The 21,115-nt window shown below is 39.0% G+C and overlaps 1 protein-coding gene across 4 annotated transcripts in view; it reads right to left on the bottom strand.

Moving 5' to 3' along the window:
• Positions 1–21,115, bottom strand: part of ITFG1 (integrin alpha FG-GAP repeat containing 1) — a 202,583-nt gene that overhangs the window by 92,075 nt on the left and 89,393 nt on the right. For all 4 annotated transcript variants that reach the window (XR_006275021.1, XR_006275022.1, XM_038368637.2 and 1 more), the window contains exon 10: positions 18,940–19,100. Coding sequence is in view for 2 of the 4 variants with exons in the window: in XM_038368637.2 (XP_038224565.1) it covers positions 18,940–19,100 (161 nt within the window). In the remaining 2 variants the exon portion in view is untranslated. The remainder of the gene's footprint in view (positions 1–18,939; positions 19,101–21,115) is intronic.

Below are 21,115 nucleotides of genomic sequence, written 5' to 3'. Positions count from 1 at the left end.
CATATACATCTGACAAATGGGGAAACAGAGAACCAAATTCAGAGAGACAGTCCGTGGCAGATAAGGAAACAGAATCCAGCTTTCTTAATTTCCAGTCTTGTGTCTTATCCACAATATCTCCATAATTGATAACATTTGCCAATCTATATAATTGTGTCATCCCAGTCACTATTTCCCATGGAAGTCATCCTGGTTTAAGATGTTTCTAAGGCAAGCAAGCATTTTCACCAATCATATTCACATTAGGAAAACCTTATTCTCCAGCAGCCTGGAATAGTCAAAACTCCAACCTGGACAAGTAAAATTAAATTCCTGAATACAGACAATGCCAACTGTTGATCTTATTAATTTGCGCTTCTAAATCTTGGAAGCAGACAAGTATTGTATCCAACTGGAAATGCAAATGAAACTGGCATTCTCCCTCAATTTCTTTGTAAAAATTACCTAATAGCAAAAGAAAGTGAGTTGGTCACTTGGCCAGTCACTTTACTAAATTCCCCCACTGGCATTGGTGATATATTTATGCCATTTTGGGAAAAATGAGCAGAGTTAATTACGTACGTATTCTCTCTAAAGTAATTGTGAGCCACAATTGTTATTTTTAAGGTGGGAGGTCAAGTTTTCGTTTTCAGCCACTGGCTGAAGACACCATTTACTGAATGCAACCAGTATGTTTGAGTACAAGTGAAATCAGCAGTTTGTCCTTGGGGAAGTGACAGCTCATCCACACAAACATCCTACATCTAATTTTTTTTGATTATCCAACCCAATTTGAGGTCCAGACTGTCTTTGGGACAATGAAATTTAAGAAAATTCTCAGATCATGGCAATTCCATTTCCCCTCAAACATTTACAATAGTAGCTTTACAATCATAACTTGACTGAAAAATTATTTAGTAAGTTGTCATAAAACGCTACATAGTACTTTATGACAATCATAGAGTAAATACACATCAGCTCCACTGAAAACAATGATAGCTATAGAGCAACTTCCCATAACATCAGTTGTTCTATCTATCTGTATCTGAAAACCCCAAACTGTTGGAACTAAAAATACTGAGGGCAACATTTATTCAAAACATGCCACAGATTTTCATCTCCCTATTTTTTTCCCCAATACTGTATTTTAAAATAATGGCCACAACTGGAATAATAATTATCTCATGAAAATATGACAGATACAGGAATAGATCTCTTGACTCTCAGTCTTAGACTTTTTAATTATGAGATCACATTTCTTCAAATAGTATGAGAAAACAAGGCAACACTTTTTATCTAGCAAGCTTAGCAATTTAAAAATCAGGGTTCTGCAGAAATTAATTCAGATAATTAGAGCTGATTAGTGTTGATCTATTACTCCTAGTATCACATATGATAATTTAGATGCTTACAAAGTGTGTAAACTAGAAAGAAAAATTGACATCCCCTAAAAATTTGATTCTACACAATATGGGTTATCTCAGATTGGTAACTAAATCACAAATGATCAGCTAACGATTACAGTAGTGAAAGGCAAGCTCCTAAAGATACAACAGCAATTCTGAACTTCCTGCATTCTGAACATATGTATTAAAATTAGCAGAACTTTTTAAAAATGCTTCTATTTTCTTCAGTATTTGTTACAGGTCAGAGACCAAACACATATCATACACCTAAATCAGATTTTGATTATTCCTCCTTTAGAAGAGTAGAGCGGAAGAATTACTTCTTGGGTCTTGCTTATAATACAATACATCCCAGAATGATGCTCCTCCTTTTTTGCAACAGTATTATATTGATGACTATTTAGTTTTTGATCCACTATAACCCCCAGATCCTTTTCTGCAGTGCTCCCTCCTAGGCAGCCATTTCCCATTTTGTATTCGTGCAGTTGACTATTCCTTCCCAAGTTTAGTATTTCGTATTTATTCTCATTGAATTTCATCCTATTTATTTCAGACCATTTCTCCAGTTTGTCAAGATAATCTTGAGTTCTAATCCTGTCTTCCAAAGTGCTTGCAATCCCTCCCAGCTTGGTATCATCCACAAACTTTATAAGTGTACTCCCTATGCCATTATCCCTATAATTTATGAAGATATTGACCAGAACTGGACCCAGGACAGATCCCAGTGGGATCTCATTTGATGTGCTCCCTTCCAGTGTGACTGAACAATTGATAACTACAGAGTATGCTTTTCCAACCAGTTGTGTACCCAATTTATACTAGGTTCACCTAGGCTTCATTTCTCTAGTTTGTTTATGATAAAGTCATGAGAGACAGTATCAAAAGCCCTACTAAAGTCAAGATATATCTACTGCTTCTCCGCTATCCAGAAGGCTTGTTACACTGTCAAAGAAGGGTATTAGATTGGTTTGACATGATTTTTTCTTGATAAATCCCTGTTGACGGTTACTTATTACTTTATTATCTTTGGATGTTTAAAAATTGATCAATTGATTATGCTCCATTATCTTTCCCGTTCTCAAAGTTAAGATTGAGCTATAATTCCCTGGATTGTCCTTATTTGCCTTTTTTATAGATAAGTACTATATTAGCCTTTTTCATGTCCTCTGTGATTCTCTCCCATCATCTACAAATTCTCAAAAATGCTAATGACTCAGAGATCTCTTCAGCCAGTTTCTTAAGTATTCTGAAGAACTGGTTTGCAAAGGCAATAATGCAGAGATGCCTACTCATTTGTATTAGAAAATCCTGAACACGTCATAAGATCATGTCTAGACATCTTGTAATAGCAAACAAAACTGCATTATATGCTGATTTCCGATTGTTTATCTCCTCTCATCTAACTTTCATTTTGGTTCTTATTAATATCATCGACATTCAGTATTATGTCTGACTCAGATGAATTACCAAATTTAAGAACTTATTATTTTACCTTGCAGTTTATAGTAATGAAAAAAAGAACAAAATGAGTTTTGTGTAAAGTGGGGCATGAGAGAAAGAAAATATTCTGAGGGAGGTGGGCTGGGTACTGTTGTTCTATCCTATATCATGCAGCGTATGATAATTAATGTAGAAAGTCTTCATTTGCCCATATTACCTATCTTTGCTATGTTCTGAGCATAATACATTCATTGATATGTTTTTAACCTAAATTAGAGTACGTATGAAAAAGGGTTGGTAACCTAATACAGTTCCAAGACAACACTAATCCGTATCACAGAATCAACATCATTTGACACCATAAGTAATCTGTAATCAAGAGAAGCACAAGACTAGCTCACTGGGACACTGCAGTTGAGACTTATGGTTCATTGGCAGGGCAGGTATATGTGGAAGAAGGCTAGAAGTACAATTTAGGCAAGGGTCACATCAGCCAAAGAGCAATTTCAAAATGAGAAAGCAATATGGTTAATTTTCTTAGGCCTGGCCTAGACTTGAAAGTTTTACTAGCATAGCTAAGTCAGTTAGGGTTGTAATTTTTTTTATTGACATTGTTATGCTGATAAAAACCTTACTGTAGATGCACAGATGCAAACTTATGACAGTTTGAGGAGCATTCATATCACTGTAATTGTATTCACACTAGAGGTTTTGCTGGTATACCAGTGTAACTATACATACCAGGAAAACCTTCCTAGTATTAAAAAGGTCTTACTGCTCTTCCATCTTCCTAACTTTTAGTTCTTCCTTTTCTTCAATCACTTTCATGTAAGTACTTTTGTAAAAGCCATATAGAATAGCACAACAAAAACAAAAGCAGAGAGGCAAATAACTTATCACAAATTATGCCCACTTCACATTGTCTAAAAATAATTCTAATGTAAATTAGATGAGGGCAGAGCAGATGGGAAACAGAATGTAGAGGATGGGATCTCTGAACCACAGCTGCCTTACAGTTGCTTCATTACTCAGAATTAAAGACTTACTAAACCATCCAGGCTGCTCTTTAGGGGAGGGAACATATACAAAAACTGAAATTTGGAGCAACCTTCAACATGTTTAAGGTACTTCCAATTCTTGGTGAAGAGGGGCATATTTGAAAGCCTTCTTCCCTCACTTCCACTAGTAAATTGTGTCTCTTTCACCTCTTTTTGCTCCCATTACCTCTATAGATTTGAAAATTTCCCATTTCCTTTTCTGTGTTCACTCTTCTTGGTTTTTCTCTCATCCTTTCCTTCCTTCTTCCCCCCACATTCTCCTCCATTCTTTTTTTTCCTACAGCATAAGATCATGTTTGTTTTTTCCCCAAGCTTCCTCCTATCCTTCTTCCCCACGAAAAGAAAGCTATAAAAGTACCACTTTTTAATTTTTATCTTAAAAATTAAATTAAAAAAGTTAACTATTTATTCTCCATTCCTTTAAAACAGTGTAATATTCTTTTCCTTTGTCCATTTGTGCCACCATAATCGTAAGAGTGAAATAAATTACAGACTAGAACTCTACAAGACTTCTAATTGTTTAATGGGTTTGATTTGCATAGATTCCAGTTCCTTGAGATTTGCAGGTTGTTGTGAAACTCTTAAAGACAAACTAAGACAAATTACACCGTCTTTCCTTAAAATGCTTGACTCAGTTTTGGGATTGAGTAAGAGCAACTGAAAGAGGAAGCACTCTAAAAAGACATAGTAAAATGGTGGTGTAGGTAGTGGGCTACTTGTCCCTTGCAAATGATGAAAGTTTTGGGGAATAAATTTAGGGAAGTAACATGTATAAGCACAATCCCTGCTCCCTGTGCAACAGACACCTGATGGTTGAGGAAGGGGAGGATTCTGGGACAGAGTTACTGTTCGGGATTTTCAATGCTAGCAAGAGGGTTACTTCTACACTGAAATTTGAATGTCATAAAACTAATTTCTGACGCTACTGATCCTTGCCCTGTATCTTTGTTCTTACATTCTCTCTGATATGAAGTACATCCCTATTAAAAGATCCAGCACAGTCTACATTTAATGACTGCTTAAGTATTGAATTGTTTGTAATAGCATATTTTTGTTGGTACATTTATTTTAGAAAGACAGCTATTGCCATACTGGTCAATCTAGTCAAGCATCCCATCTCCAAGCTTCAGAGAAGGTTGCAAGAAGGCCCTCCAGCAGACAGATGTGGAGTAATCAGCTGCCAATGGAAGTCTCATTCTAAGTCCTAATAACAGTTAGAGATTGGTTTAAGTCCTGAAGCATGAGGTTTTATATTTGTGCCCCCAAAATTTGTAAGTATTAACTATAATGTCTCTGGATAGTCTTGTTATCCATATAAATGTCCAATCCCAAGTTGAATCTGGCTTAATTCTTGGCCCAATGACATCCTACAGCAATGATTTCCACAGTTGAATTATGCAATGTGAAAACAATGCTTCCTTTATCAGTTTTGAATTTGCTGCCAAGCAATTTCATTGACTGATCCTTTGTTCTTATGTTAGGATGAGAGAGATCAGAAGCTCTTGATCTACTTTCTTAATATCCTTCCATTTTTATCCTTCCACTTATATTACGTTCCTTTTATTGAACTCCATTCTAACATAAACAGTCCCATTTTTTTCAATCTCTCATGATACAAATATTTTCCCACATCCCTAGCAATTTTTGTCACCTTCCTCTGAAACCTCCCCGCCCCGCTCATCTAGAAATCCAGAAGATGAACAGCTGGGTAAATTTCCACCGATATCTATGGATGTTAATTTTTTTTTTTAAATCGGGGATGAATTTTGCCTCTTGAGATGTGACACCAAGTTGCCCGAAGGATTAAAAAGGCAATCTTATCTGCATCTTTAAATTAAGAATTTTGAGCACAGAATAATCTCTCTTCCCTCACAGGCTATATTATTTACATTCTTACTCCTTAATAATTCCTAATTGCTAGTCCTCTGGCTTTGTGGAGGCACACATGTAGAACAAGAGACATTTTTATTTGTAAATTTATTTTTATGCGGTGGGGACAGATTAATTTAACAGGAACTCTCTAATGATAACATTATAAATATGAGAGACTGGGAAATTGATCAGCTCCCTATTAATGTAATCCTCAAATACCCTATAGTAAGGCTCCCGTGTCTGTCACTGAGGTCGCGGAAGTCACGGATTCTGTGACTTTCTGCGACCTCCATGACTTCCGCAGCGGCCAGTGTGGCTGACCCCAGGGCCATCCAAACAGCTGGCTCAGAGGCCAGGGCTCAGGTGGCCCCAGAGACAGCAACAATGGCCGCTGCTGGAGCAGCTCCACAGCCAGCTGCTTGGGTGGCCCTGCAGCCAGACACACCTGCCGCTGACTCAGTGCGGCTGGCCCCAGGGACCGCCCAAGCAGCGGCTGGTGCGGCTGGCCCCGGAGGGTGATGCTGCTGCCTCACCTTCGCAAGAAAAAGAAAAGAAGTCTGTTGAAATATATCACAGGTGAGATACAACCAACCAATGACCTAAGTGCATGGACCCATGTAAGCAGGAAACAAACAAACAAACCAACCCTCAGAAGCAAATAAAATTATTTTCAGCAATTTCTGGGGTGACTAAATTGTAATCAAATTAATATGGCTTAAAATAATCAAATGCTACACATTTATCAAAATATCTACCTTCTTACAGTATCATTTCATAAAAAATATTTGATTAACACTGCTCTCCCTTCAGTTACACTGAAAGTGGTAGTAGATATATGCCTTTGTGTAACAGCAGTTCCTACGTAATGTTACTTAACAGAATGATTTATTTGTCTGAAGAGACCAACATCCAGATTTATACATTGTCATACTTTTACGCTGTTCTAAGGGAAGAAGTTGTAAACTATGTAAACAGAGTTCCCAAGTGACCCACCACTTGCAGTAGCATTCAGGTGCTAGTGGCTGTCCAGAATTTGCTATGGCTTACTAAAACCTATATAATACACGAAGTAATATGCTAAGAAGAGGAAACTCAATCCATGTTGTGTTGTGTATTCTGGACCACCAGTCTTTTGTTTAGAAGCAATACAGATGCAGTGTCAGGAGTTATAGGCCCCTTTATCTCTAGAATGGTTTGGTAACAATTAAGCCACCTCTATCCTACAGAAAATGTGTAACGTTTATGAGATTAAATTTTTAAAAATTTAATTTGCTTAACGTTTTATTTAAGTTTTGGAAGGCAAAATGCTCACATGCAGAAAGGTCTGCCTGGAACATAATGTTTTTATTGAGATGTTTTCCCTTTACTCATGTCTTGTCTTTCTATATAGAAAACCTATGTGAAGAGAGTAGAAGACACAGTACAGCATCACTGAGCCCTAAGGCAGAGCTGGACCCTGAGTGTTACACAATGGGAACTGTGGGATAAAGAGAAAGCAAGATTTTAAATTTAAAGCACCATTTCCTCTTAGGGAGGAGATCTAGTCTTGACAGCCTGCTACAAGGTCTAATGCTAGCATGGCACACCATTACCTGTGTTTCAGCCTACACATGATGCCCAAGCATAATATAGGTTCAGACACTGGATGTGGACAGAGTAACAATAATACTGTGGCTTGTAATATGTATAGATAAAAAATTAGATTAAGGTAAGTAATACTAAAGGAAGGAAAATATATAGCATTTATGGATCTGTAGCAGATACAACACTTGAATAGAACTCCCCAACAGAATGATTTTGTATTGACTCAAAATCTTAAAATATGTGCAATGAAATTTCAAAAATATGGTATTGACATTTTGGAAATGCATTCAGAAAAATAAAACAAATGTTTGAAGAACCAGTGTTGCATTTTCCATTACAACCATTGACTTTTTAAAGGTACTCTATGAACAACAAGCAGTACAAGCCAATGACAAATTAGGTAACTGCCATACTAAAAGAGATAATTTAATTGGAATTCTTTCTATTACATTTATTTAGGGCTCTAATTCATAGGTGTTCTTCCTTTACAGCCTAACTTTTCTGAGCTATGGGAAGTAAAACATTTCTTTTCAGTACTTTAGGATTGGATAAACATAAAAATTTAGAAAATACTTTAAGTTTAATCATTCTTCCATATTTTACGATTTTGTTTCAAATGACATTTGAAAGAAAAAGGCTTCCTTCTTGTGTGGTACAATGTGGGTAACAAAAAAGTAGCACTGATTGGCAAGACAGGAGTGGGAGCCTGTGAGTTTCCCATTTGTTTCAAAAGGAGACTTGTCAGAGTTTTACATTATAATAGAGTATTTGATCATTCTGTGAGCAGCTCTGCCATATTATACAACTGAGCCTTTAAAAAAAACAACAGCAACTTGATATTAAATCCTGATTAGAGTATGTAGCCCACTTCAATACACACACATTTGTGGGCTGAGGCCCCTTTGACAGATGGCATGGGATATTACTTGGATCCCAAAAGGAGAGGAAGTGCCAGAATGCTACTAAAGGGAATACAAGATTGTTCATAACAGTTCTTTTAAAAGAAGTTTTGGCCTTTGTGTGCGCCACCGTGATACTGAAATGTTGGCATTGTACAATGATTTACTATTGACTCACACTGCAGGAAACTCATTAGACTAATTAATATTTCTCATATGCAAAATACACCTTTAGAACTAAGAAGGATGAACTATGCATACACAAGCAATAATATAATGAAGACATTTAAAACAATTAAACCCTAATATCTTACAAACCATTTTTCAAGGAATAGTTCATTTATAACTAATATATTTATTTTCAATTTCTGTTAAAGCTGCAGAGCAAAATGCTTAGTATTCAATAATGATTTTATTACATTTAATTATAAATTGTGTATTACAGACTGATTCAACAACCATTTTTCAGGGGAAACAAATGGATGGCAAAATTCCATTCCGGGTAGCAACTTCAAAGGAAAAAATAATTGCCTCAGGAGATTGATTAAAGACTGAACAGACTTCAGTAAATTGCAAATATAAATTGGTTTGGTTGCTAAGGGCCTCTATCCATTAAAGAAGCATTTTATATGTTAATAAGTTAAATACACAGGATTTCACCGATTCACACAGAAAACGTGGATTAAAAGTTACTCATTTACATTTAAGCAGTTGTAAAGATTTTCTCAGAACAATTAATGGTGGTAAAGATTCTTTTTGATCTCTGAAAGACTTTTTCTCAACTATTCAGGGGAAACTGGCATTTTACTTAAAAAAAAAAAGTCCATCACTCCCTCAAACAATGAGTATTACAGAAAACTAACCTTATTAGATAATATGAGTAAAAAGTTACTTACCAGTAGCTAAGAGTTGCCTCTGTGCATTCACACTTGTGAGATTATATGCCCTGGTGTCAAGCTGCAGAACTGGTTTAAAAAACACTCTTGCTTGGGAAGTGCAAAGGAGATTTCATATGACGGAGACACTGTCCTGACATATATAAGGAAGTTTGCTCCCAACTTGGTTTCTCTTCTCTAACCACAGAGTCCTGATAATTTATACATAACTCTGAGGCAGAGGGGAAGATGGGCAGGTAGCATATATGCACAGATGCTATTCTTGAAGAGGAACAGCTACTGATAAGTACTCTCTGTTCTTTGACGGTCTCTGTGCATTTCTGCTTGTAGGAGATTTGCAATCAGTGCTCCAGTCGGTACACACCACTCTCCCAAACAGGGTGTTGTAGCACAATGCTAAATTCAAGGAGTAATATCTGGTAAAAGTGTGCACTGAACTCCAAGTTGCTGCTTTATCTCTCTCTGATATGGGAACCGGCCATTGATGCCACGGATGCTGTGATGGCTCTCGTGGAGTGGATCTTGAAGCCATGAGATACTGGTTGCTTAGCTAAGATGTAGCAATGTCCTAAACATTCTTCCAACACAGTATGAAAGTTTCTGATAAAGTGTTCTCTCGCATCTCTCCTCATATGCTAAAAAATGATCCATTACTTTTTCTAAAGAGCTTGAGTCTTTTCGAGGCAAAATTTTTTTATTAGATCTTGGGTGGGGCTTTAATTGGCTCCAGGTGCTCCAATTACCTTGTTAAGTAACCTTTTCCTAGTTCACAGGGAATAAGGTCTTGATCATCCTAGGGTTTAATATACCTCCCTTCCACCACTCTCCTGCCTCATCACCATGGCGAGAGAAGATAGGTTCGCCCTTAACATAATTGTGATGAGCAAATATTTTTGACATATAAACCTTTATAAAGGCTAAGGCTAAGTCCTGAGTCTTAAGTTGTGCAATGTACTCTAGGACTGTAGAGACCACAGCTCAAGACAGAGTGAGCATTTTACCACTTGCCTAGATAGTAAATAGTTTATATTTTTGTTTACAATATTTTAGGGTGGACGCCCTCCTGATTTGTAAGAGGAAGGCTTAAACCCTCCAGAGCAGAAACTAACTATATAAGTGAGCAAATCATCCTTTATGCTGCAAGATGGAGAGCCTCTGGGTTGGGATGCAGAATCCTTTCTTTCCACTGAGACGAAGTCTGAAGACAAAGGCAGCACACACACTGATTCACTCGTCAGCTATTAGAGATCTGAATATTGTGCTGACACCGCCTATTGGGGCTATTAGTCAAGTGTTTGCTCCATCCAACCTAATCTTCCTTATGACCCTGAGTATGAGGGGAATGGGAGGGAAGGTATATATACAAGATGTTAGCTCTGGTCCAGCAGAAATCCACCGGACAAAGATCTTTTGGTCTTCTTGTGCAGCAGACTTGGTATTTGGTGTTTTGTTCAGATATGAAGAGGTCTATTACAGGGTTGGCCCCAATTGTAAAATAGTTCACTGGCAATTGCTGGTTTCAGGGACCACTTATGTTGCTTCTGAGACCACAGCTGAGCAATTCTACTTTCATGTTTTCCTCCTTTGCAAGATGAAGCGTTAATGGGTGGATATGATTTTGGATGCACCGCATCCAAAGTTCCCTTGCTTCTCTGGATAAGAGCTCCTCCCTGCTTGATGATATATTTCATGGTCAGTGTCATCTGTAAGCACCTATATTAAACGATGCTGCAGAGATAGATGAAAGGCTATGAGGCCCCACCACACTGCCTCTAGACCTAGTATGTTGATATGGAGATTGGATTCCTAGGTGTTCTATAGGCTGTGTACTTAGAAGTCTTGGCAAAGAGCTATGACTATCCAGTGTGTAGGGAGAGACCTGTGACTTAATGCTTCAAAGGTCTCATGTTCAGATGAGCAAAGGGAGTGACATAGGTTGATGAGGCCATGAGGCCTACTAGTCTTAAGAAAAATTGTGTTGGCTCTACTAATTGTTTCCTGAAAGTTATTGGAAAACTTCTTATTTTGGGGAAAAAAAAAAAAACTTTATCTTTTGGATGAAAAAGCTCTGGTCTGAATCTAGGGTTGCTCCACTGAAGGTGATTCTTTGTGTGGGATGAAAGGAGAATTTCTGCCAGTTGATTACTAGTCCCAAATACTAAAAGAGATTGCGTGTGTATTGGATCACAGAGGTGAGGTCCTGCTGAGAGATGGTGCTTAAGAGCTACTCAACAAGATGGGGTAGACAAAGATTCCTTGGCATCTGAGGAGTGCAGCAACCACAAGGAACTTAGTGAAGGATGAAAAAGGCAGTTCTTTTTCTTTTCCTTCAGCTCACGTCCATCTTGTTGGGAGATATGACGGGTGTCTGCACCTAAAATTAAGGCAACCAGAGAGGTATTGGTACCAGAGGATTGGTATGGCAATGATAACAGTGCCAAATGAGGAGTAGGGGTGCTTCCTGAGGTTATCACAAAGGCTATTGAGGAGGCTTTAATAGGCAGTGTTGGTTTGATCTTTAGGACTGCTTTTAACTTAGCTGTGTCAGGCTGTGTTAAGTGAGGGATTCGTTCCCAGTAGCGGGCTAAGCAGATGCTGGTCTAAGGCCTGTGGTAAAACACAGCATGGAGGCTGAAGAAGCAGTGTGTCTTGAGTCCGGTGTTAGAAGCTCTTGGCACAGACACTGGTCTTAGTACTCCTGACAGGCATGGAGTATCAGGCTATTGGCACTGAGAAGCCAGGTGAGCCTGAAGTTTCTCTCCTTTCTAGTGTGGGGAATGAAGGTTCAGCAAACTGTACACAAGGTTACTGAGTGGGTTCTTCCTTGAGGTCAGAGGCACCATATGTGGGCACTGGTCTATAGTATGACTGCTGGACAGGAGTACCAACTCTTCAAGCCCTTACAAGGCTGACTGCCCAATATGGCCGGGTCTCAGGGCCAAAGGTTTGTAGATTCATAGACTTTACGGTCAGAAGGGACCATCATGATCATCTACTCTGACTTCCTGCACATTGCAGATCACAGAGCTTCACCCACCCACTCCTGTAATAGACCCTTAACCTCTGGCTGAGTTACTGAAGTTCTCAAATCTTAATTTAAAGACTACAGAGAATCTATCATTTACGCTAGTTTAAACCTGCAAGTGACACGTGCCCCATGCTGCAGAGGAAGGCGAAAAACCCACAGGGTGTCCCCCAATCTGACCTGGGGAAAAATTCTTTCCCGACCCCAAATATGGCAAATCAGTTAGACCCTGAGCAAGTGAGCAAGACCCACTAGCCAGAGACCTGGGAAAGAATTCTCTGTAGTAACTCAGAGCGCTCCCCATCTGGTATCCCATCACCAGCCAGTGGAGATTCTTGCTGGTAGCAGTTGCAGATCATATTGTAGGAAGTCTCATCATACCATCCCCTCCATAAACTTATCAAGCTCAGTCTTGAAGCCAGTTAGGATTTTTGCCCCCACTACTCCCTGGTCCAGAACTTTACTCCTCTGATGGTAAGAAACCTTTGTCTAATTTCAAGCCTAAATTTATTGATGTCCAGTTTATATCCATTTGCTCTTGTGTCCGCATTGGCGCTTAACTTAAGTAACTCCTCTCCCTCCTTGGTATTTATTCCTCTGATATATTTACAGAGAGCAATCATATCTCCCCTTAACCTTCTTTTGGACTGGCTAAACAAGCCAAGCTCTTGGGGTCTCCTCTCCGAAGCAGGTTTTCCATTCCTCTGACCATCCTAGTAGCCCTTCCCTGCTCCTGTTCCAGTTTGAATTCATCTTTCTTAAACATAGGAAACCAGAATTGCACATAGTATTCCAGATGAGGTCTCACTAGTGCCTGGTATCATAGTAATAACACTTATCTGGCTCTAATGGAAATACCTCGCCTGATCCATCCTAGGACTGCATTAGCCTTTTTCTATGGCTGCATCCCATTGGTGGTTCAGTCATCCTGTGATCAACCAGTACACCCAGGTTTTTCTCATCCTCTTTCATTTCCAACTGATACGTCCCCAGCTTATAGTAAAAATTCTTGTTGTTAGTCCATAACTGCATGACCTTGCACTCTGTACTATTAAATTTCATCCCATTTATATTACTCCAGTTTTCAAGGTCATCCAAGTCTTTTTGAATGATATTCTGGTCCTCCTTTGCATTGGCAATACCTCCTATCTTTGTTTCCTCCACAAATTTCATTAGAACATTCCTATTTTTTGTGCCAAGGTCAGTAATAAAAATGTTAAATAAATCGGTCCCAAGACCGATTCCTGAAGAACTCCACTAGTAACCTCCTTCCAGTCTGACAGTTCACCTTTCAGTATTGTGGAATGAAGGATGACTATCAGACAATATTATATTTACAAGAAATCATTAAGCTAGAGAAAGGGAAGTTCTAGCATAAGGACATGAAGGAGAGTTGAGTTTATATTGTGCAGCTGCAGGAAAGGAACTGAGGTATTTGGGAGGGGTGCTCCTTTACATAGTCTAGGGTGATGACTTTACCCTTGTGTGAGATCTCTTGTGCACCACAATGGAGATAGCTTTTCAAGGGCTGCTCAACATTAGGGGTGCCATACCCTACAAGTAGGAATGCCGTCAAAGAACAATCTCTGATTAATTATATTTAGAGCTGTTGATTAATGGCAATTAACTCATGCGATTAAAAAAATTAATCGCGCTTAAAAAAATTAATTGTGATTAATAGCAGTTTTAATCGCACTGTTAAACAATAGAATACCAACTGAAATTTATTACATATTTTGGATGTTCTTCTACATCATGTATATTGTATTCTGTGTCGTAACTGAAATCAAAGCGTATATTATTTTTTATTATAAATATTTGCACTGTAAAAATGATAAACAAAAGAAATAGTATTTTTCAATTCACTTTATACAAGTACTATAATGCAATCTCTGTCGTGAAAGTGCAGTAGATTTCTTTGGTATATAACTGTACTTAAAAACAAAACAATGTAAAACTTCAGAGCCTACAAGTCCACTCAGATCTACTTCTTGTTCAGTCAATCGCTAAGACAAACAAGTCTATTTACATTTCTTCTTATTTACAATGTCACCAGAAAGTCAGAACAGGCATTTGCATGGCATTTTTGCAGCTGCACTGCAAGGTATTTACGTGCCAGATATAATAAACATTCATATGCCCCTTCATGCTTTGGCCACCGTTCCAGAGGACTTGCTTCCATGCTGACGACGCTCATTAAAAAAATGTGTTAATTAAATCTGTGACTGAACTCCTTGGGGGGAGAATTGTATGTCCCCAGCTCTGTTTTATGTGCATTCTGCCATATATTTCATGTTATAGCAGTCTCGGATGATGACTCAGCACATGATGTTCATTTTAACAACACCTTCACTTCAGATTTGACAAAAAAGCAAAGAAGGTACCAATGTGAGATTTCTAAAGATAGCTACAGCACTCGATCCAAGGTTTAAGAATCTGAAGTGCCTTCCAAAATCTGAGAGGGACAAGGTATGGAGCATGTTTTCAGAAGTCTTAAAAGAGCAACACTATGATGAGGAAACTACAGAACCCGAACCACCAAAAAAGAATAGCAACTTTGTGTTGGTGGCATCTGACTCAGATAATGAAAATGCGTTGATCCACTCTGCTTTGGATTGTTATCGAACAGAACCCATCATCGGCATGGACGCATGTCCCCTGGAATAGCGGCTGAAGCATGAAGGGACATATGAATCTTTAGCGCATCTGGCATGTAAATATCTTGCGATGCCGGCTACAACAGTGCCATGAGAATGCCTGTTCTCACTTTCAGGTAACACTGTAAACAAGAAGCGGGCAGCATTATCTCCTGCAAATGTAAACAAACTTGTTTGTCTGAGCGATTGGCTGAACAAGAAGTAGGACTGAGTGGCCTTGCAGGCTCTAAAATTTTAGATGGTTTTACTTTTGAATGCAGTTTTTTTTGTACATAATTCTACATTTGTAAGTTCAACTTTCATGATAAAAAGGTTGCATTATTTCTATTAGGTGAATTGAAAAATATTATTTCTTTTCTTTTTTTCCAGTGCAAACACTTGTAATCAAAAATAAATATAAAGTGAGCATTGCACACTTGGTATTGTGTGTCGTAACTGAAATCAATATATTTGAAAATGTAGAAAAATTCCAAAATATTTAAATAAATGATATTCTATTATTAACAGTGTGATTAATCGCGCGATTAATCATGATTAATTTGTTTAATCACTTGACAGCCCTAATTATATTACAATACAAAAGAAATATGGTTACTAAGAAGATATAAAAATGTCCCTAATAAATAAAAACCAATGTATTTTTTCCATAGATTTCAGATTCATTTTTATCTTCGCTGAAAATAAAAAGCCTAATAAGGGAGAAAATGTCTTTCCTGCAAGTCTGTTGCCATTGGAGATTGGATGTCAATACTGCCTTTTCAACAGAGCCTTAGGAGATCTGTGGTAAGGAAATGAGTATTACCTTTCCACTGCAGGAAAAATATGTTGCTATATTTTAATTAACTTCACCTACTGATTTGCATTACACAGTAACAAATGCTATATTATACTACAGCATATTACACTATGGCATTAAGGTAAAATTAATTCTAGAAAACTATATGAAAATATTGCATGCAATATGTCTTTACTATATTTTAGTTGCCCTATGCTTATAAAATATACTTTAAAATTTAATTACACATAAGTTAATATAATGGAAGAGAAGCAACACTATTTGAGTCATGGTCTAAGGGCCTGATCCTCTAACATTACTCTTCCCCACTGTTTAACCCTATCCTACCTTGCATCATGTCAAAAATTAGACCATAAGCTCTTCCTAATAAGGATATTTTCTTTCAATTTGTCTTGCAATGCACCTAGCATGCTTTTGGGCACCATAGTAAGTAATAATAATCCTGATCAATTGGCATCAATGAGAGTTCTTTGGAAGGGTTTTTTTTTTCAATGGGTAAATAAAACAATGTCCTTTTCACTAATGTTCCCAGAAATGGCTGAACCATTTTAGCTGGGTGGGGGAAATCAGCCTGAGGCAGACATGGAATTTTCCTGGCATGGCATGTAAAATTTACATACAAATGCTTTAAAGTCGGCAAAGTTATAAGCAATTGAAAAGTAGAGTTGAACAAAAATTTTCCAGTGAAATTTTTTTTTTTTTTTGCCAAAAAAGATATAGATTTGGGTCTAAAATCATTAAGCAAACATTAAGCAAATCCATGCCCAATTCACTGAACTGTTTCAGTAAAATTTGCACTGTGTTCTTGACATTTTTGAAATTAAACATTTACTTTTTTAAGATGAAATGACTTTTCATTTTGAAATGTACTTCATTTTGTTTTTAATAAAAGGTAAATCTGAAAAAAGAAATGAAATGTTTCAGTTTTGGTGAACCAAAACATTTGCTTTTACCAGAAATGAATCCCCCCCCCACAACTTTTGGTAAGGACAGCAAGCAGAAAAATTATTATTCACATAGCTCTACTTAAAACAAGGTCTTAAAATGGAAGAGTCAGGAAGCCACGCTACCAATCCACCTATAATTATTATTATAAAATTGAGTACCCTTTGGTGGGTACTACTTTTGAATGTGGTGGACAACAAAATGGGTCGATTTTTAAAATTTCCACTACTTGCAAATACTAGTATCCTACTGGTCCTTACAGCAGACTGACAGGATACTAAATATAGTTTTACATGATAGACCTTGAATCACATGCATTTTAAAAATTCCTTTTAATATGGATTAGATTTCATGACCATCTCAGTAATCTGAGTTTATGGAGCTTTTAAAATGTGGATTGTAGGGATTTTTGAAAGTATTACAGGGACTTTGAGATGCTTTTTTCTTTTTTGATACTGTGACAGCACAGAGAACTAAGCAACAGAGTGTGTGTGATATTACAGACACATTTTAGAAAAATGATGACAGTGGATGTACTGGGAAAGCAGTTTGGGAAAGAAGGATTTTTGTATCACCTGTTTGAAGAGCTTGAAGAGATGGCCTGTAGGAGGATAATGAAAATTAACATAGTTGTCTGTGTGAATGGAGCATTTGGGGGTCTCTTTCTGGCTGTATACCTGAACCTACTTTATATGCTGTAAAGAGCTACTGAGTGTGTGGAATTGATTTTGCTTCCTATTTCTCTCTAACCTTTTTATTCTGTGATAACACACAGTAATTAGGTAAAATTATGTGCTTTATGTATTAAAACTTACTATTAAATCCTAAAGCACATATATGCAAGAAGTATATATGTACTAAGTACAACATTTGCATTAGAACATAAGTGACTGGGCATAATGTCTTCTGGAGTACAGTGTGCTCTGATTTCTTCAGCTGGTGCAGGCTATTAAAATCCAGAGAAATGGGCTCTTCTAAATAATACTACTCCTCATGCTACTATGTGTGGATCATATTGGGACAGCATTATTGTGACAAAGAACTGGAGATACTAAGCAGAGAAGTGTGTGACAACCACAATAAAATGTATTTACAGTTTTCTGCATTAAAATTAAATGGGTCAACAACTGCTTGAGGATGAAGTAGCTGCCTACGGGGGAGGCACACACCGACTGCCTGAATGGAAAGGTAGGGCTGGGTAAAGCGCAAGGAATTTTGTGTAGGAAACTCACTTCCAGTCCCCCAGTATGGGGGCTAAGAGCTACGTGCTGACATCAGAAAAAGTAATTTCTCCATTATGATGCCTGTAGCACTCCCTGGGGGAAGAGTAAATGGAGAAAGGAAGTTAGGGCGAAGGAAAGAGGAGAGAAGCCATATTTGGGATTAAAGAACAAATGGGGCAGAGATTGAAAGGAGAAAGAAAACAGAGAAAAACGACAAAAGTGATTGAGGAACAGATAAGGGAGTAAAAGAAAATATGGAAAGGAAAAAACATGGGAAAAATAAGATAGCGAAGATTCACCTTATCTAAATCTAACTGTAAGTGTCTTGGAGAGAAAGGAAAGATGAAAGAAAGGGAAATTACTGGGTTGTGAGATGGATTCAATATACACAACAAGGACAAAAACATCAAACCTCAGCACTAACAGAAACAAATGGCAGAAAGAAGCCAGACTGCTGAACTTTGGAGACTGGAAAATGAGCTGAGCTTTCCACAAGTCATAATGGACAGTGAACTCCTATTTAAATCACTGTTCAGGTGCTCACTGAGAACTGAGGATAAGGCAGGTGAAGGAGACTCCAATGTGAGCAATTCATCAGACTGAAGCAGTGCAAGATCAAGAAAAAACTTGTAGATATTCACAAATAAATAAATAAATTCACATTCCCAGAGTTTCCCAGTTACCCCCTACACAGAATTATCTTCCCTGTTAAACAAAAAATAATTGTATTGCCTTTGAGAGCCCCTCTATTAACTTTAATTAAGCTTGGAACATACACAATTATTGGCAATATAACAGATGCCTCTAAATCAATTGCTTCTCCAAAGTACAAGATCTCCTGGTGATCTAGGACATTGAAGCAAGAAGTCCCTTTTTCCCCTCTTAACTTCCCTGTGCAGTTGTGCATGTTGAGCCACAATCTAGCCTATGCTATGATGTATTTTACAATTTTCATGCAAAATGTAAACCTTTTAAGAAGGAAAATGCTTAGTAAATATAAAATTAACCATTCATTTTATGAAGAAGAGTGAGGTAATCTAACACTAAAAATTTCATACACATTATTCAAATCAATGGTGTAATTCTTAAAATTGCATGAACTGATATTTGGATATATGTTTTGATAGTGTTTTTACTTTTAGCTTCATACATACTGTACCTTCCAGAAGTATTCCTTAATATGGCAAGAGCATCTGGGTAGCCATCCATATTGTAATCTCCAATGTGAAGAGTAATTGGAACTGAGGATTGATTGTTTTCATACGGCACAAAACCCCAGAGTGTGTCCTTATTTCTAAAGTCCTGCAACACTGGTATCCACTGAAAAAGCAACAAATAACTGGAGTTAGAGGTGTACCTTTTATTTGCTAAAAGTATCTGATGCTATTAAAGAGATCATCATTTCACATCTACTACTTTTCTGCAGCTCTTTTCACCAAGGAATTCAAAACTCTGAACATTCCTGTGAGGGAGGTAATTAATACATAGGGATTACTTTATCTGCTTCTGTAGTGGAACGAGGTAGCTGTTCAGCCCTATGAAGTAGGTGTGTGCCATTCTAGGTGTGTGAGCGTCCACATGCACAATCAGAGATTTTTTGCCTTAGCGGTATCCATAGGTTTGGCTGTGGCCCCCCTTGAGTGACGCACTTATGCACTGGTATATTAGGCGCGACTGGACCTCCTCTCTCTCAGTTTCTTCTTGCCGGCAACTCCGATAGAGGGGCAGGAGGGTGGGTAATGGAATGGACATGAGCAACACATATCGAAGAACAACAGTTACGAAAATGCAGATAACCATCTTTTCACGTTTGAGTGCTTGCTCGTGTTGATTCCATTCCACGTGACTCACAAGCAATATACTTGGAAGTGGACTTGGAGTTCACAGTCTTGCAGCTTGTAACATTGCTCTACCAAAGCCAGCATTGTCCCAGGCATGCTGGGTAAGCGTATAATGGGACGTGTATAATGGATGGACGATCAGGTGGCCACCCTACAGATGTCCTGGATCAGCACTTGGGCTAGGGAAGCTGCAAAGAGGCTTGCACCTTTTTCAATGGGCGGTTACGATTGCTGGAGGTGACACCTTTGCTTGATCCAGTGAATGCAGGCAGCAATTCAAGAAGAAATTCTTTGAGCAGACACTGGATGACCTTTCATCCTTCTAGCCATCGCAATGAATAATTACGTTGATTTGCAGAATAGCTTGGTCCTTTCAATGTAGAAGGTTAGCGCCTCTCTGATGCCTAGGGAATGCAGCCGATTTGCCTCCTCTGACTTATGTGGCTTTGGAAAAAAGACACATAAATAAACGTCTTGGCCAGTATGAAACTATGAGACCACCTTGGGCAGGAAGGCCAGGGGGCTGCAGCTGGACCTTGTCCTTGTAAAAGACTGTATAGGGCGGTTCCGAGGAGTGTATGTGCGGAATGAATTTTATGTGCACCAATATGGAAGTAATGTGTGACATCTCCTCCATATTCGTGCACATAACAAAATTCATATGATAAGGGTGGGGCCGAGGGTTTTGGAGTGTGGCAGAGGGCTTAGGGCTGGGGAAGAGGGTTGGAGTGTAGGGGTGTGAGGGCTCCGGTTGGGGGTGTGGGCCCTGGGGTGGGGCCGGGGATGAGGGGCTCAGGGCTCGGGCAGAGGGTTGGGGTACAGGGGTGTGAGGATTCTGGCTGGGCTCTGGGATCGGGCCAGGGATGAGGAGTTTGGGGTGCAGGAGGGTGCTCCGGGGATTGGCAGGGAGAGGACTCCCCCCAGTTCTCTCTCCCTGCAGCAGCACCTGGGCTGGGGAGGAAAGGCACCTCTCCCCACCACGATAGCTCCGGGGCTAGGGCTGCAGGATAGGTGCCCCTTCTTTGGCCCCAGCTGGTCCAGGCTGGGGCTGGGATCAGGCTGGGGGAGGGGCACCCCGGCCTCGCCTGGGTCTCGGCCGTGCTGTCTGTGCTGCACCTGGGGCCGGGCTGCCCCAACTGCACCTGGGGCCAGGCCACACTGCAGGATGTAGCCTGAAAATATTATGTCAAGCACCCAATGATCCGAGGTCAGCAGCGACCAGGCTGACCGGAAGGGGCGCAGGCAGCTGAGGAAAGAGTAAGGTAGATCCTGGAAAGTGACTGGGGTGCCATCCTCGGCACACCCTCAAAATACCTGCTTTTGGCTACCTTGGCTTCTGGAAGGACCAGGCTGGGCAGAGGAATGGGAAGACGAAGGGTGCTGCCGCTTAAACCCCTTGTCTCTGTCCTTTTTCCTGTAGGTGCTTGTTCGGTGGACACACCAGGATTTCGGCAGAGGAGGTGGAGGACAGAACAGCTTCCTAGCTTGCTGAAG

This window comes from Dermochelys coriacea, chromosome 12, assembly GCF_009764565.3.
Source record: "Dermochelys coriacea isolate rDerCor1 chromosome 12, rDerCor1.pri.v4, whole genome shotgun sequence".
NCBI lineage: Eukaryota > Metazoa > Chordata > Testudines > Dermochelyidae > Dermochelys > Dermochelys coriacea.
The sequence above is the reverse complement of the archived record's forward strand: the minus strand, read 5'-3'. Positions and strand labels throughout refer to the sequence as shown.